A 15065-nucleotide genomic window follows, 5' to 3' on the forward strand; every position below is an offset into this window, starting at 1 on the left:
CGGGGGCAGTTCCTGAAACGCCAACTTCGCATCTGCACGGCCATGGCAGAATGGCCATAATTAACAGGTTAACAGGCGTCCCGGGGTGCGTCTCCTTGCAGTCAACCGTGGATATCGCGGCCATGCACTCCGAACCTTGACGGGACGGGACGACCACGGGAGCCAAAAAACCGCCTCCCTCAGAGTGAAGCAGCACGAGTCACCCCCGTTCGCGTCCGGATGAAGCACCATCCGATTGTCAACCAGACTGCAGACATGCAGGAAGCGTAGTTGATGGGGTTTGTCGGTATGTGCCGTGCCTTGGTCCCACCCCACACCGCATCTTCTGCTGCCATCATGCTTGACACTTGCGCTGAAGGGAAACCATGCCAGTACCGACATACCTGTAGGTATGTACGTATGCACGAAGTACATATACATGGTACGTTCCATACAATCTACCCACACCCACCCACATCGGTGGGTGACTACTGAGTATGTCTCTAGGAGGAGAGGAAACATCATATCGGCTTGGCATACCTGACCTATCCTGCAGTGTACTTGCGCCGTAGCAGGTTTTAGCCGGGGAAGAGATGGCAGTAGATTGGAATGGGGGCGCTGATTGGGTTAGCATATTTTGACAGCATTCCTATCTCCAAGGTCAAGTCTTCACGGAGGAGCTGAAGCCGAGCTAAGAGATGGCACCCACATTCCTAGATCCGCAGTATTCCAAATCACGGATGACCAAACGAGCAGGAAGAATGACTGATAGAAGGAATCTTACTCGAGCGGACAGCGACCAGAGCTACTCCGTACTGTAATGTGTAAAGGGAATTAATGAATTAATTAAATGGTCGGACCGGAATAGGCAGTCCACTAGGGAATCATGATGACTAGTTCCATTATCTCTCCATAATCCTCTCATCGATTTCCCTCCTCTCTGCGCAAGGGAAAACGCCTCGAACTGAAAAAGGTGACCCCTCCGGCCTATCACACATCCCCGCAGAAACGCACCACGCACTTCGTCTCGGGAGGCGACAGGATCTCTAGCCTGCACCGTGTCACGGACCGCCTTTTGAGTGTCAGCGTCGAAGAACGCTCGGACGGCCGTGGGGATCCGGGGGTTTGGACTCATCAGCGGCGTCGCCTTGTGGGAGAAGGCAGCTCTGATACTGCGGCGGTGCGGCTACTGCAGAAAATCCCAGCCTCGCAGATCTAGTAAATCAGGATCCTACTCTTCCCGAGACTGAGTAATAATAGACTGCGATTATAGCATAAGCGGTAGTCCCGTCGTCATCAAGGGTCGTGTCCACCGGTCATCCAACACGCTGCGACTCAAGAATCCAACATTACTACTACCGCCTAGCTGCACACCTATCTTGCGCGTCTCGCTTTCGTTTTCTTTTTCTTTTTCTCTTCCTTTCCCTCCCGGTTGAATCGGTTTCTTGGTTTGTCGATCTTCTTAGCGTCCTCCCCTCGTCCGTGAGGATTGATTATCCCTCGATAACCAGGTATGGGGGAGACCCGACATCCTTGGACAGAGCTGCACCAGGCTTGCAGAAAGGAGATCGTTTCCCCCATCCATCCCTTCCACATGGTGTCCCACGATCATCCATACATTCCAGCAGTACCCGCCATTAGGGTCGTATTGTCGGCAAGACATTACGAGAGGGTAAAATCAGGGCTGCCTTTTGATTGATTTCCCTATTTACTGAGTATTTTAATCGAAGGAGGGAGGGAGGATTTCTTTTTTTAACCCAGAAACCATAAATCATACCCCATTAATTGATGCATTTCCCACTGCAATGATGTCATCCCTCCCCCTGTCCCCTACTAGTAATATTGTTATCGGTATCATTTTTCTGGCTATTTTTATTAAATTGCGACGCTAATTTGGCCTCACGCTTCGGGGTCATCATCCCCCTCTTGGTATGTTTGGGGTTTGCCCGAACGGGGCATCTGATACATTCTACTCAGCGTCAGTTCTCAAGTCCGTCCGACTAATGTCACCCAGAATTCCTGCTAATCTTCCTCAACTAAAACCTACTAAATTTATCCGCTAAAAATCGATTTTTCTCTTTTCTCTCTCTTCCAAACCATCCAGCCTAGCCTGACCGCGGTGAGTCATGGCGGACAGTGAGGAACAGGTGACAAAGCTGTAGTACCTGGCTGCTCATGGGATGATAGTGGATGCTTGATTCCCCCCCACCGGACTGTACAACCCTCCTTGAGGAACAAGAAGTTGGCTACACCATCTTGCTTTTGCCCACACCCCCCTTTCTTCAATGAATCTGGGCGTTGACACCCTCCATCTTCAGCGTAGTTTAGTTCGCCGGTGTTCAGTGGAGTCGTCGGGCCCCCCCTCACGCACCTTCCCCTCCCTTTCGCCAATGATGTTTTTTGGTTTTTTATTTTTTGATTATTATCATTGTCATTTTTTGTATTTTTTGTATTTTCTTTTTTTCTTTTTCCTTTTTCATTCTAAACAATAAAAATAAATTCAATCAATTTACGATTCCCGATTCCCCCGTTGAAGAAGGAAGAGCGACGCACGTAATTCCCGTCGCGAGTTTATCAAGCCTCGTCGATTTGAGGATCGACAGCCTGCATGACCATCGCTGTGATATATCAAATGAGAGCCGATGGAGAACGCCTCGAGTGCCCTTTAAAGCCTCCATTCCCTCGCTCGTTCGACCTCCCGACCTTTCTCTGGATTCTCATTTGATTCCAATTCTCTGTCTCGCTTCAGCTCTGCCGCCATCGCGCTTGGACGAAGTTGGTTTATCGTACTGCAACCATCCACGCAACTTTTGGTTATTTCTTTTGCTCCTACCCCCTCATGGGCTCCAGCCAGACAAGGTTCCTGGTGATAAAGAAAGGATAACCTGACCCGACTCTTCTGCTCGTACTCACTTACCGCTTGAGCTCGAGCCTCTTGGTCTTTGCGACTCTCGGAATCCAGCAGGGTGCATGTAAGTTCGCAACCGAACCATTTCCTTGCTTTTTCCCTCGTTTCTGCTCGTTTCTTCTTCTCCCTGATCGCTTCTCCCCTTCTCCCCTGTTTCCGGTCTCTCCGTGGTGGCTGTTTTCCTATATATACTTCGGTCCCCACCGCGATGACCAGGTAGCCGATCTGACTGATCTGTTCTCTTCAGGAACACAGTTCAATCGCCCAACTAGCTGGATCATCTATCCATATCTCAAGCGGCAAGTGAACATTTATTCTCTTCTTTTCTTTTTCTGTCTCGCGTTTCTTTCCTTGTTCCATTCAAATCTTGCGCTTTTCACCCACCTGCACACTGCGCGCATAAGAACCCTCACCGCGAGAGACTGGCGGGCCTGTGTTCTTCTTCGTGCTTTCTTTTTTCTCAACTCCGATTATTCTCCGGGTTCACCGCAAACCAAATTGACTGCGGGCTTCATCCCCGAACCCTGCATACTGCCTGCTTGACTGAGCGGGGAGAATGGAAGGCGACACGGATGGCAACTCCTTGAGGAACGCGTTGCGGGGCTGCTTATTCGACGGGCAAAGTGGCCCAGACATGCCCGAAAAGGCTGAGCCGCCGCGGGGCAACGATTTGGATCCCAGACTGTCTCACAGACTCACAGACCCCGAGGCGGGGAGAACTCAGTTCCTGGTTGGACCGAGGCGGAGCGCCGGAATCCGGGCGAGGCAAGAAAGAGAATGAGACAGAGACAGAGAAAGAGAGAGAACCCAACGACAGGGGAAAACCCAGGCGCAGTCCAATGAAGTGAGCAGGCAACCGAAGAAAAAGCAATCTGCAGTTCCTGGCTGGTTGGTGCCTGGTCATCGCCATCGGTCGAGGATACTTTGCGGATAAGTCCGTAATGCCGCGCTCCACCGCCCTGGCTGCTCGGGGCTCACCGCCCCTCTTTTTCTTTGACTCTCCTTCTTCTCTCTCTGCTTTGGCGCCAAAAAACCCCACCGGCCCTGCTTGCTCCAATAATCAATCAATTGCTCCATCCGTGATCGCTTCCTCTTTCTCCATCTCTCCACACCAGCTATTCTCCCTCCCTTTCCCCCCTCTTCTTGTGCTACCCATATACCTACAAAGACTGTGTGAAAGAGTCGGCCGACATCTTGTTCTCCCCCCCTCCCAGAAGTACTGTGAGAGCCAGATCCGGGCAGAACTCCAGCTTCGGGACTTTGTCCGACTCGGCCGGTCCTTCTCCCTCTCCCTCTCTCTTCCCTCGTCTTATCGCACTGTTCCAGCCCGTCAGTCTCCGCGGACCCATCGTGCCGGCCTTTGGACTCTGGATTTCCTTCTGGTTGTCTCGCTTATGGCCGCGATCCCCTAATTTGTCCTGAATTTGTCCTGCTTTTTGCGTCTGGATTGACTTTGTTACCCCATATTCCTGGTCGCTCACGGTAGAATTTTCCAGACTTGTCCCCTATTTCCATCTTTGTGCGATCGACGCCACCCGGCGCTGCCGCCTATTGGACTTAGAATTCCACCCACGATACTGGCATTTGCCGACCTGTCCGCTTTCGACTCATACTTTTTTCCCCCTTCTTCTTTTTAAACCACCCTCATCCGTCTGCCTAAGCCTTGCCATTCGTTTTTGGCATCAACGAACCCCCTCGCATCCGCCTCGAGTCATCTCATTCTTACAACCAATTGCATTCCATCATCACCATCAAGGGGGAGGTGTGTTTCTACCGCCCGGTTCCCCCATCTTCTCCTGGTGAGTGTCTCAGTTCGCCCCTCCTCACATTTTTGGCATCCTCGACGGGACCTTGTTGGCATCCATTCCCGTTGAATGGAGAAGAATAGCTATATTAACTAGATCCGCCTTCTTCAGGACTTTAGACGCAACTCTTTTTCTTCTTGCCCGCTTTTGATGCCTTGGCTCGGTGACTCAGTCTCACTTGCTAGTTCTTAGCATCTTTCCCTCATCGAATCCTATTATCGTTACCTCGACTTGAAGTGACTCGAATATACCATTTGCGACGCTTGGTGTTGCACTGAATTTGGAACGAACTCGCTAGTTGGATCGGATTTCACCGATCCTTTTTTTTTTGGTCTCTTTTCGTGCTCTCGCCCGTGAGTTTTGGATCTCCGACTGTAAGGGGTTCCCTGTGGAAACGTCGTCTCGGCCTTGTGTCCGGGATTTGTACATGCTCGCTCCACTATGACCGAAACGAGCATATTCATAAAGAGTGACCCTGACGAGCACAACAGTGACCATTTCATGATGTCGCATTCCGGCTACATGTCCAATCAATTTGGCAACACCGACGGTGTTGACCCCTCAGAACTTACCATGCAGAATGGTGGATTCATGTCTTACCCATTTGGCTCTCAACAGAACATGTCCTCGAGCTTCAACTTCGGGAACTCTGGCATTGACACCGATGAATTACTGGACTTGGAAATCAACGGCCACAACGGGATTCAGCGCCCCGATAGCATGAACTTCCTCCAGGATCAGACCCACTCCAGTGCCGGGATTTCCATGAGCCACCCCGGCCAGATGTCGCAGATGTATTCCAATACCCCGGAAGGAGCTCCCATGAATAGCCCCTTCATGCATAACAGTTTTAACTATGACCAATTCCGGCCCATGAACCAACAGGGACAGCAGCCTACTCCCCACATGCAGAGTGCTGGCTCCCACTTCGAGCAAAGCTACCTGAATGGCAAGACACGACCCAGCCTCCAGACCGTGGATCGCTCCGCGGATGGCCGCATCCCTATGACCCCCAAGACCCCGGCCCTGGGCGCTTTGACTCTTGGTACCCCCGAATCCGGGAGCTTCCCCACCCAGCCCATTCGCACAGGACTTCAGCACCGCCATCAGAAGACCCTCTCCAACCAGTGGGATGGGACGCCTGGAAGCGCCCATTCGTATGTAGAATCTCCTATCTCGTCCCCCAGTCATCCTCACCACGCCGGGATCTCCGAGATCCTCAAATCGGGCAAACATGCTTCCTTGCCGGCCAAGGTTGACGGTCACATGCCCGGTAGCACGCAGGATCTGGAATCGCAGGAAGCCAAGCGACGTCGCCGCAGGGCCTCTCATAACCTAGTTGAGCGCCGCCGGCGGGACAACATCAACGAGCGGATTCAGGATCTCTCGCACTTGGTCCCTCAGCACCGACTGGAGGATGACAAGGTTCGGAAGCAGCTGGTGAACAACACGACCATGTCTGCTACGGGAGCCAACCCTAATGCCGCCACGTCTCTGTTGGCAGGCGGCAATGGCCGTCGCGCAACGGCGGGTAACATCACTATGGGTCTCCCCATCGAGGAGAAGGAGAAAGGTCCCAACAAAGGTGACATCCTGAACGGCGCCGTGGGATGGATGAGGGACCTTATGTGGGCTCTGCATGTGAAGCACCAGCAGGAGGCTGAGTTAGCCGAGCTGATCAGCAGCCTTGGGGGAACGTGGCCCTTCGAGCAGACGGAAGAAGAGAAGCGGATGCGGACCGAAATCCTTGATGCGCTCGAGAAGAACGACCCCAGCTCTTTCAGCTACAGCCGAGCCCCCGGGACCGGTCTCCGGGTGCCGAAACACACGAACATGGCCGGAGATGCTGTCTCTGGTAACGGCGGCTTGAGCCCTCAGAGCCTTAGCCCGTCCTACAACAGTGGCGGTAGCAGCACCCACAGCGGCGCTGGCCAGGCGCAATACTGGAGTACCTCGGGACACGCCGGAATGAGCTTCAAGGAGGAGGATGAATACGCCATGGAGATCAACTAGAGCCGAAATGGGGTTCTAGGACCTATTCAGGCTCATGTCATCTTCCAAAGTACTATCCGATACATCTACGAACACATGCCATGACCTGTTGCATACAAACGGCGTCTAACGGAACCGGCGAACACGGAAGTCTTGACATATTCATATCCGACTTTTAATGAACGCGCTCTCAGTTGGTTTTTGTTTTAGGGTGAGCTTTAATTGCTTTGTTTTCTATGGGTTATGGATTGATCGGTTCTGTCCTTCTCTTGTTGTTATTACCTGTGAAGCTTGATTTTCGTCTTGATTATGATTATCTTTTATTCTATGGCTTTCGACTTCGTTGTGATATTCATGAGTTTATTCTGGGTCGGACTATGTTAATTTTGCTTCTCTCTCCCCTTTTCCTATTACTTACTGCATACATGTTGCCCAGATCTCTTGTCTTCATTGCTCCCTGGGTGGCCTAGATTGAATCCAGCATTAGTCGGGTCATTCCTTCCGCGATCCCCGGGTTGAGGCCGCGCCTTCCCCGGTTGAGCTGTGCTTTCCCCCTTTGCTACCTCTGCTTTTGTCTGAGTCTCTTTCATTTTTATTTATCTTTTCTTTTTCATCGATACCCTTTTCCTTTTGCTGCTCTAATATTCTTTGCCTGCTTGCTTTGCCTCGTTCTCATCTCGGTTGTTATCTATTCTACGGGTTATGTACTTGCTTGCTCCATATAACTTGATTATCTTCTGTTTCTTATTTTTTTGATCGGTTCGTCGGCTTTGCATTAACCATGGTTCTTGATTTTTGTACATTTTGACTTGACGTGACGTGTAATGCCCATCGATGCCCCTTAGTCAGGGAATGACGAATTAACCGTAACGCTGAATTTCAGAGTATCCTTTTTAAATTGCCATCTATTATAGTCATGATATTCTAAATATTGCCTTCGGTCGTAACCCAGGGGTATGGATCTACCAATGCGTCGTAAAGTTGTTATTCCTTGAAGCCTGCTCTTTTTCTCGAACATACTACCTATCGAGTAGGTAGGTAAGGAACATACTAAAGAGTTGATTCATTCATGGATTTTAGTCTAAAGTTTATCCTTACATATCGACTGACTGACTGACCACCTCATTCATTCACTAATTTATGCACTTGTACACACTGTGTATCATGTATAGCATCTAAGGAGAGAAGATGGCGAAGTCACTGATGAAGAGAAATTGGGTATTGAGTCTGAGACGTACATCTAAATTCATCATCACGAGGACACAATAAACACAGAACATAGATAGACAAAAGACAGATAGACATACAGGTAGAGACAGACAATGTAGATGTATAGGTAGTCAGTCACGAGACGAACATTCTTCAATCGCACAATCTAAAACAGAAGTCGATCTATTTGCAAAAAAGAAATCGAAAGAGAGAGGTAGGTATAAAGAGGGAGAGAGGGAGAGAGAAAACCACCGAAGGTCTAGAATTTTGGAAATGAACAAAGACAAGCTGCCAACATAGCAAAAATAAACGAAAGATATCAAACATTTTTACTCGCCCCGCATCTGGCGGAAGAAATCCATGACACCGGTGAACACCACCAGCAGGATACCACCACCAGGACCGAGACGGAGCACCTTGGGAAGGAATCCCTTGTACAGGGCAGCGAATCCCTCCTCCTTCATGACGGTGCCGACGGCGGGCCAGGCCCAGTTGTACTTGGGCACCTGGCCGGGGACCTTGGGGCTGTTCTGGATGCGCGACTTGACGACGTCCATGGGGGTGTTGAGGATGGTACCGGCCGTACCACCGATGGAACCGGCCAGGAGGTCGTTACGGGTCTGCTGGGCCTTGTTGCCCGGCTCGGCGGCGGGCAGCTGCTCGCGCACCTGGAAGATACAGCCGAAGTAACCACTGTTCCAGAGGATGTGACGCCACAGGGTCGACTCCAGACCGTTGTACATGGCCAGGGGACCCTCGGTCTGGACGATCTTCTTCACCACGTCCAGCATGCCGTTGTACTTGCCGGCCGAGGCGCGGTCCTGCAGACGGATCTTGACCAGCTCGAAGGGCACCACGACGAAGGACTCGGTCGCACCGGCCGTGGCACCCGTGAGCACGGCCAGACTCTGGTTCTGCTTCTCCACGCCGAAGAGACCCCGGTAGAACGATCCCCAGCTGTCGTTGGCGGCGAACTTGGTCGCACGCTTGGGCGCTTCCATCAGGATGGGAGCGCTAATACCGCGGTATAGACGGGAGAAGCTACACGTAGAATAGGTAACATCGCGTTAACGGCCGGGGTTGAGAGACGAGACTAGGGTGGTCGGTTGGATTGGGAACGAGACCGGGACGGCTCGGATTTTGGTGGTGGGTGTTGGTGCGAGGAGGACGAGAACGTACCCTTCATGCTTGACGATCTTGCGCATGCAATCGAACATGCCATTGTAGGCCTCCTCACCGGTCGCGGCGCTGGTCTGTAGTTGACTATGGGGATGATTGTGTGTCAGACACGTCAAGGTGCGTTGTTGGTCGGTTCGGCGACAATGCCGGCGGGTAAGTTCTTACACTCGGGTCTTGACCACATCCAATGGGTACCTGAAGGCGAATCCATGGTTAGCAAAGGGGTCGCGCAGATTGACTGGAATTAGCTGGAATTGGCGTACATGACGAGAATCTGGATATCGAGTCAGTCGACTGTTAGTCATACGGCTACTAGTCTACCTAGCCTGGATAGGCCCCGGTGAGGAGAACGTACCTCCGACACACCAGCCACCGCGCCGGCGGCGAACTGGTAGATGAAGGGGAGAGGCTTCTGGTTTTCCGACATGATGATGGAGGGGAAGAAGATAGATGGAGAGAGAGGAAAGGAGAAGGGAAGGAAAAGAAAGAGGGAAGACGATTGACGGGAGGAAGAGAAGGAAAGGAAGGGGAGGAGGAGGAGAAGAGGAGAAGGGAAGAAGTTGGATTCACCGGGGAATCTCCCGAAGGGGAAAACTCACGCCCGGCCCCACGTGCCCACGCGGGGAACCTTTTTCGTTCTGCCGCGGGTCTTTCTTTCTTTCTTTTTATCTTCATATCGTTTACTCTGATACTCCATCATGGTCATTATTCTATCAGTTTCATGGTCGCGTCGGTCATAGATCATATATTTCCAGTTCATCCCATCGTCCAGATCATTCCCACCATGCCAACCCCCACTATCCTCGTCCATTCGGACCAATTCCGACTCGCCGCGTTGGTCGGCTCCTCCTTTGCTACGGTGCCCGTCGCCGTCGCCGTCGCTTGAGCGGTACAGCTCGAACCGCACGCATATCCCGACGGGCAACACCCTCCGCCTGCGGTGTCCGCGCAGCTGAACCAGCCAGTTGCGCACCGTCCGCCGCTCGTCGCCGTCGCCTCCGTCGTCTCGACCGGAACCACGATCGTGCGATCATTGGAGGTGATGGTCGTGGATCGCGTGGAGGGACACGAGGTCATGTCGCAGTCGCGTCCGGTCTGACAGCATCCTCCGCGATACACCGCCGAACATGCGTAGAATCCAAGGGGGCACACGTCGCCTGTTTCCCTGGCGTGGGAAGTAGTGGCTGTCGAGACACTCGTGGGTCGAGCGGGCGGGGACAGATCCCCGGTCGACTTGGTGTCCGTGCTGCTAGAAGATGCAGTACTACGGGTACTCCGGCTGGTGGTAGTGGTGTTGTACTCGACCGTGGTTGTCGCGGGGACTGTCTGGGTGGAAGTAGATAACATCACGGACGAGGACACCGTGATGGTGATCGTATAGACTCTGGCACCTGGAGGAAGATGTGTCAGATGAGAACCGAATATAGAAAACAGCCAACAAAACAAAGAATAACTCACAGCCACCGCTAACACAGTCATAACCCGGGATACAACAACCGCCGCCCTGCGACGCCGAGCAACTCGAATACCCCTGCTGGCACTTCCCAATCGTGCCCGAGCAGTCCTGTCCAGTCGGGCAGCATCCCACATCGCCGGACCCGGTGTCTTTCACCAACTCGCAGGTATCGCCGGCATTGCAGCAACTGTTGGGGCGATCGATTGAGGCGCAGGAGAACGTGTTGGCCGGACATTTAAAATCTCTACGAAACAGCGGTGAGAACTGCGCCGCCATCCAGCCATGAGTGTCGCTCGCCTCGTCCCGACGATTCAGTAAAAGCGACGGGTGATGGGGATACGATCGCGGCTGGAGGTCGAGTTGTTCCTTGGTCGCGAGATGCTCGTTCGTAGCTGTCTCTTGTCGCTCTTGTAGTCGTTCGGTGGTGGTGTTTGCATTGCCGTCCACCGCATCCTCCTCGAAGTACCAGTAATCCAAGAAGAACTTCTCGCCTTCGTCGTTACTCATCTTCTTCACGCCGCGCACCGGTCGCTGGGCGAGATGGGTCTGAATGACCGCATTCCGCTGCAGAATGTCATCGGGGATCTGCGACAGGTTGGCATGGGTATCGACTGGATCGGTATGTGCTGCCACCGACCTCGCAAAGGCCGGGCCCAGCCCGACTAGTAGAGGGGTGAAAAGCATCGCGACTGATGAACAATATAGCGAGGAAAGAGCAAGTAAAGTCACACAATGAATTGTGCACGAGACATGGAAGACGACCAGGATGGATCGAGACTTAATTTAATTAATTCCGATGGCTGGGCGTATTTACCGCTTGGTATCCGCAATACTGTTTCACCCACTTTTCTACAGAGTACGGTGAGCATACGGAGTAGACCTTTCTCACTGGGAGACCTCGAGAAAACGAGGCAGATGTTTGCTAAATCGCTTCAATCGAAAATGTGATCGGATTCTCTAGGATCGATGAATGGGCGATCATCTTGCAGCTTGGTCGCGATGGTCTGATGCCTGAAATCTCAGGCACCAAATACAGTGGCTATCTTAGTGAGCTCGACCAACCCTACTAACACATATCACCAAGTTCAACTTGGCTTTTAGTTCTTTCTGTCTACAGAGAAGAATAGCCCATAAAGGACCATCCCCATAGATGAACTCCTAGCCACTCGCACACATGATAGTACTAGTATATTGGCCCAAACAAGAACACTCCAGCCACCACATACATACGTTGAGAGTAAACCAGACACGAGGTCATCGAAAGAAAGAAAGTTAAGAAAAAAAAAAGAAGTTACAACCCAGATCAAAAAACAACTCTACCTCCCCAACAACACCTCCACAGCAAACTGCAATAGACAGTTCTTCACATGAAGCTTGCAGAGCCAAAGAACCGTAGTCCACCGGACAAGATCCAAACCAAGTCGAGTATGCAGTCCAGGACCGTCACCAGCGCCGAAACTAGCGCCCACGTCCCAGAAAAAACCCGATCCGGGTCTCGCATACGGGCTGGTAACTCCTAATGCACCGAGCTCGCTCATTCTGGCGCCTCGGCCTCGAATCGACGGGACGATTGTGTTCTCTAGGTCCGGGAGGAGACGAACTTCGATGAGGGTGAGGGCCGTGAGAGCAGGGAAGTGCAGAGCAAGACGACAGACTGTGATGAGGATCTGGGACGCGAGTTTGGCTTTCCAGGGGGAAGCGGTGCGTTCGGGTTCCGGGATCAGGGTGATGAGGACGCGGAGGAGGATGCGAGGCAGTAGGTCCATCAGGATCTGCACGATGGCGAAGAAAAGGGACGGAAGGGCAAGAATGCGCCAGGAAGGAGGCTGGTCGAATGACGCAGATCTCGGCGCAGACAAGACGAGCGCAGAAGAGGGTATGCAGATCGTGGCCTGGGTCCATGCGAGATGGAGGTTGCTGAGGAAGACGGTGGAGAGGACACGCGCGACGAACGGCGCGAAGGAACGGGGGCATATCATGAGACGCTCGATCTTTTCGATGAAGAGGGTTGTGAGGAGGAAGGAGGCGCGGTAGACGATGGCTGCTCTGATGCCTTTGAAGAAGACGCGCAGGCCGGCGGTGCGGACCAGGAAGATGCAGGCGCTCAAGATGCTGCGAGAGACTGGGGCTGGGATGCTTGGGCTACCGGTGCTGACTTGCATCAAAGTAGATGAGTGGGTATGCAGGGTCTCGGCCTCGAGAATCATGACCAAGGTCAGGATGTGGCCCAAGAAGTAATGGATCTGGAGACATTGCAGACGCAGACATGACGATTAGATTAGTTTCAACGGTTGAAATCAGATCCAAAGGATGAGGCAATGGACTTACAAAAGCCTTAAGGACCTCCGCGAAGACGGGCATGATAAAGAGAGAGACGATGGATGCGTCGCGGCGAGTGAATTCATGAAGCAGCCTTTCCGCTTCGATAAACATGTAATTGTCGCTGCTGGCATAGAGGACTATATTCAAATAGTGCAGCAGCATTCCGCAGAAAGCATTGAGGATCTGATCGAGAAACATGATTGCTGGAAACTTAGATAGAAGATGGATTACACAAGGTCAGGGCTTCGGTTGGTTTTGAAAGCGAGTGTGTTCAATCGGTGGGAAATGGTTAGAGAGAAGAGGAGAGAGTGGAGGAAAGACAAGTCTAGAAGGTGAAAAGTGTAACGTTACGCCGAGACTTTGAGGTTACGATGACCAGGATGAAGGCAGAAAAACACGAGCGTGAGGCTGTATGTGTTAGGGAGGATCGGAGAAATTGTTTTGATCATCGTGAAGACAAGCACGGGGAATCACGGTGCATGATCATGTATGGTATAATCATTCTTGGGGAGGCAAATGATATTCATGTCTTCACCGTATGCCTCATCTACTTAATCTGTATGAAGAGCAACAGTGTCCTAATACTGATTAATTGGAAATCTGTGGTGAGCCCTAAAGGACAAAAAGATTTGGCTAGAGAGGGTCAACATATAGAACAACATAAGCAAAGGCAATATAGATCCCCAATTAAATTCCCAACATGGCTAAGACCATCCACACATAAAGCCGAAGCCCATCCCAGACATACCAAATCCCCGGGGCTATTCAATCAAGTTGCCGTCGGCAAGCACTGCGAATAGAAGTCATTGTAAGAAGTGCAAGTTGCGCCAGTCGAGCAGGCCGTCGGACCAGCCCATCCATTTCCACCGCACTGGCCGTAGTTCGACTGCACCGAAGTAACGGTGCCCCCAGCCGTCGTGGTCCTCGTCGCACTGGTCGTGGTGGTCGTGGTAAGTCTCGTGGTGGTGCTCAGCGTCGTAGTCGTCGCACCCCCCGTAGTAGTAGTGTCGCCGCCGCCAGACCCGGTTACTGGAGTGCCCGACGCCGTGATTTTCGAGCTTGACTGCACAATCGATGAAGCTCCCTGGATGGGGGTCGGGCCCGGAACCACGTAGGTCGATAGCGACTTGTAGATATCGACCAGAATACCCGGGTCTGTGGGCTTATAGAGATTGGTACCTAGCACACCGGAGGGTTTCGCAGTGCCTGACCCGGTAATCTGCAAGTTGAAGCACTGCATGTAATTCTGGGCACCGTTCTCGCTGAATGCACCGTGCAAGGCAATCAGCTCGTGTCGCAGCACGTAGTTACCCGGCGCAATGGTCGACGGGATCTGAACCATCCAGCTGTTGTTGTTCGCGATGAGTTGGTCGTCACCCCAGACCCCGGGAACCGTCGAGCCGTCGACCAGCCCGACGCCGCTTATCTTGAAGAATTCCAGAGTCGTCTTGTCGACGGTCTCGCAGCTGGAGCCGCACGATGCCAGGTAGTCGACGACGGGTCCGTGGTGGCTATCGGGCCACTCGGTCCATTGAATGCTGAGTTTATCGCCAGCAGCGACGACAGCATGGCCGCGAGCGTTTTTGGCGTCCAGGTGGCAGATCACATCGGCGGAGGTGAAGGCGTCCGGGGAAATGAAGCCGTTGGCAGTGTTGGGGGTGCTCCAGGCGATAACTACTGGAGGATTGGAGTTGTAGGGGTCCGAATTGATGTCGAAACCGCGGTAGGAGACGCCATTGACGACCACGTTGGTGACATGACCGTGTCCAGCGGCGTGGGTGGCGAGGAGAGTAGTGATGATGAAGGAAATGGTATGCATTTTGGTCTTACTCAAGGAACTGTTTGAGATGATGTTGGTTGAGTAGTGAATAAGAGAGTTTGGATTGGGGATGAAGAGGTCGTTTATATATGCGAATCCAGGTCATATTTATCCGGTAGATTGGTCTGCAACGGTATCTTCAGTGGTCATCCTCATTGCGACTTACATGCAAACTCAAGTTGTCCACCAAGAAAGAGAAAGGGTGGCAGATGCAACTCCCTATTCCATCATGAAAATGAGCATGACAAGCGCCACCAGCGCTAGATTGGTGGGAGCAACACCGAGATACGACGTTTAATCTAAAATTCCGGACAATGCCGTGCGATAGAATCAACGTCCAAAAATGCCCAGACGGAGAAGAAAGAAAGGATGTAGTGGCAGATGGGTTGCAATTAA

At 52.2% G+C, this 15065-nt stretch overlaps 6 protein-coding genes across 6 annotated transcripts; 1 reads left to right on the forward strand and 5 right to left on the reverse strand.

Annotated features, from left to right (window-relative positions):
* Window positions 1–179: 179 nt before the first annotated feature.
* Window positions 180–1114, reverse strand: KD926_002238 (uncharacterized protein; the record flags this gene model as incomplete). Its single annotated transcript, XM_053094054.1, has 3 exons — window positions 180–352; window positions 520–597; window positions 994–1114. The coding sequence occupies 3 exons, from the start codon at window positions 1112–1114 to the stop codon at window positions 180–182; spliced, it is 372 nt and encodes a 123-aa protein (XP_052951131.1).
* A 4019-nt stretch (window positions 1115–5133) lies between these two features.
* KD926_002239 (basic helix-loop-helix domain-containing protein) lies at window positions 5134–6705 on the forward strand (the record flags this gene model as incomplete). Its single annotated transcript, XM_053094055.1, has 1 exon — window positions 5134–6705. The coding sequence occupies one exon, from the start codon at window positions 5134–5136 to the stop codon at window positions 6703–6705; it is 1572 nt and encodes a 523-aa protein (XP_052951132.1).
* A 1517-nt stretch (window positions 6706–8222) lies between these two features.
* Window positions 8223–9499, reverse strand: KD926_002240 (putative mitochondrial 2-oxodicarboxylate carrier protein; the record flags this gene model as incomplete). The annotated part of the gene is made up of 5 exons (XM_053094056.1): window positions 8223–8934; window positions 9073–9156; window positions 9238–9267; window positions 9336–9346; window positions 9428–9499. 5 exons carry the CDS (start codon window positions 9497–9499, stop codon window positions 8223–8225), a joined length of 909 nt encoding a protein of 302 aa, XP_052951133.1.
* Window positions 9500–9828: 329 nt separating this feature from the next.
* KD926_002241 (putative GPI anchored protein) lies at window positions 9829–11212 on the reverse strand (the record flags this gene model as incomplete). Its single annotated transcript, XM_053094057.1, has 2 exons — window positions 9829–10463; window positions 10531–11212. 2 exons carry the CDS (start codon window positions 11210–11212, stop codon window positions 9829–9831), a joined length of 1317 nt encoding a protein of 438 aa, XP_052951134.1.
* A 632-nt stretch (window positions 11213–11844) lies between these two features.
* On the reverse strand, window positions 11845–13048 carry KD926_002242 (uncharacterized protein; the record flags this gene model as incomplete). Its single annotated transcript, XM_053094058.1, has 2 exons — window positions 11845–12771; window positions 12857–13048. 2 exons carry the CDS (start codon window positions 13046–13048, stop codon window positions 11845–11847), a joined length of 1119 nt encoding a protein of 372 aa, XP_052951135.1.
* A 571-nt stretch (window positions 13049–13619) lies between these two features.
* KD926_002243 (putative endo-1,4-beta-glucanase) lies at window positions 13620–14669 on the reverse strand (the record flags this gene model as incomplete). The annotated part of the gene is made up of 1 exon (XM_053094059.1): window positions 13620–14669. The coding sequence occupies one exon, from the start codon at window positions 14667–14669 to the stop codon at window positions 13620–13622; it is 1050 nt and encodes a 349-aa protein (XP_052951136.1).
* Window positions 14670–15065: the final 396 nt, after the last annotated feature.

The sequence above is a fragment of the Aspergillus affinis genome, assembly GCF_023601865.1.
Source record: "Aspergillus affinis strain CMG 70 chromosome Unknown NODE_148_length_81065_cov_85_020028, whole genome shotgun sequence".
In the NCBI taxonomy this organism is placed as follows: domain Eukaryota; kingdom Fungi; phylum Ascomycota; class Eurotiomycetes; order Eurotiales; family Aspergillaceae; genus Aspergillus; species Aspergillus affinis.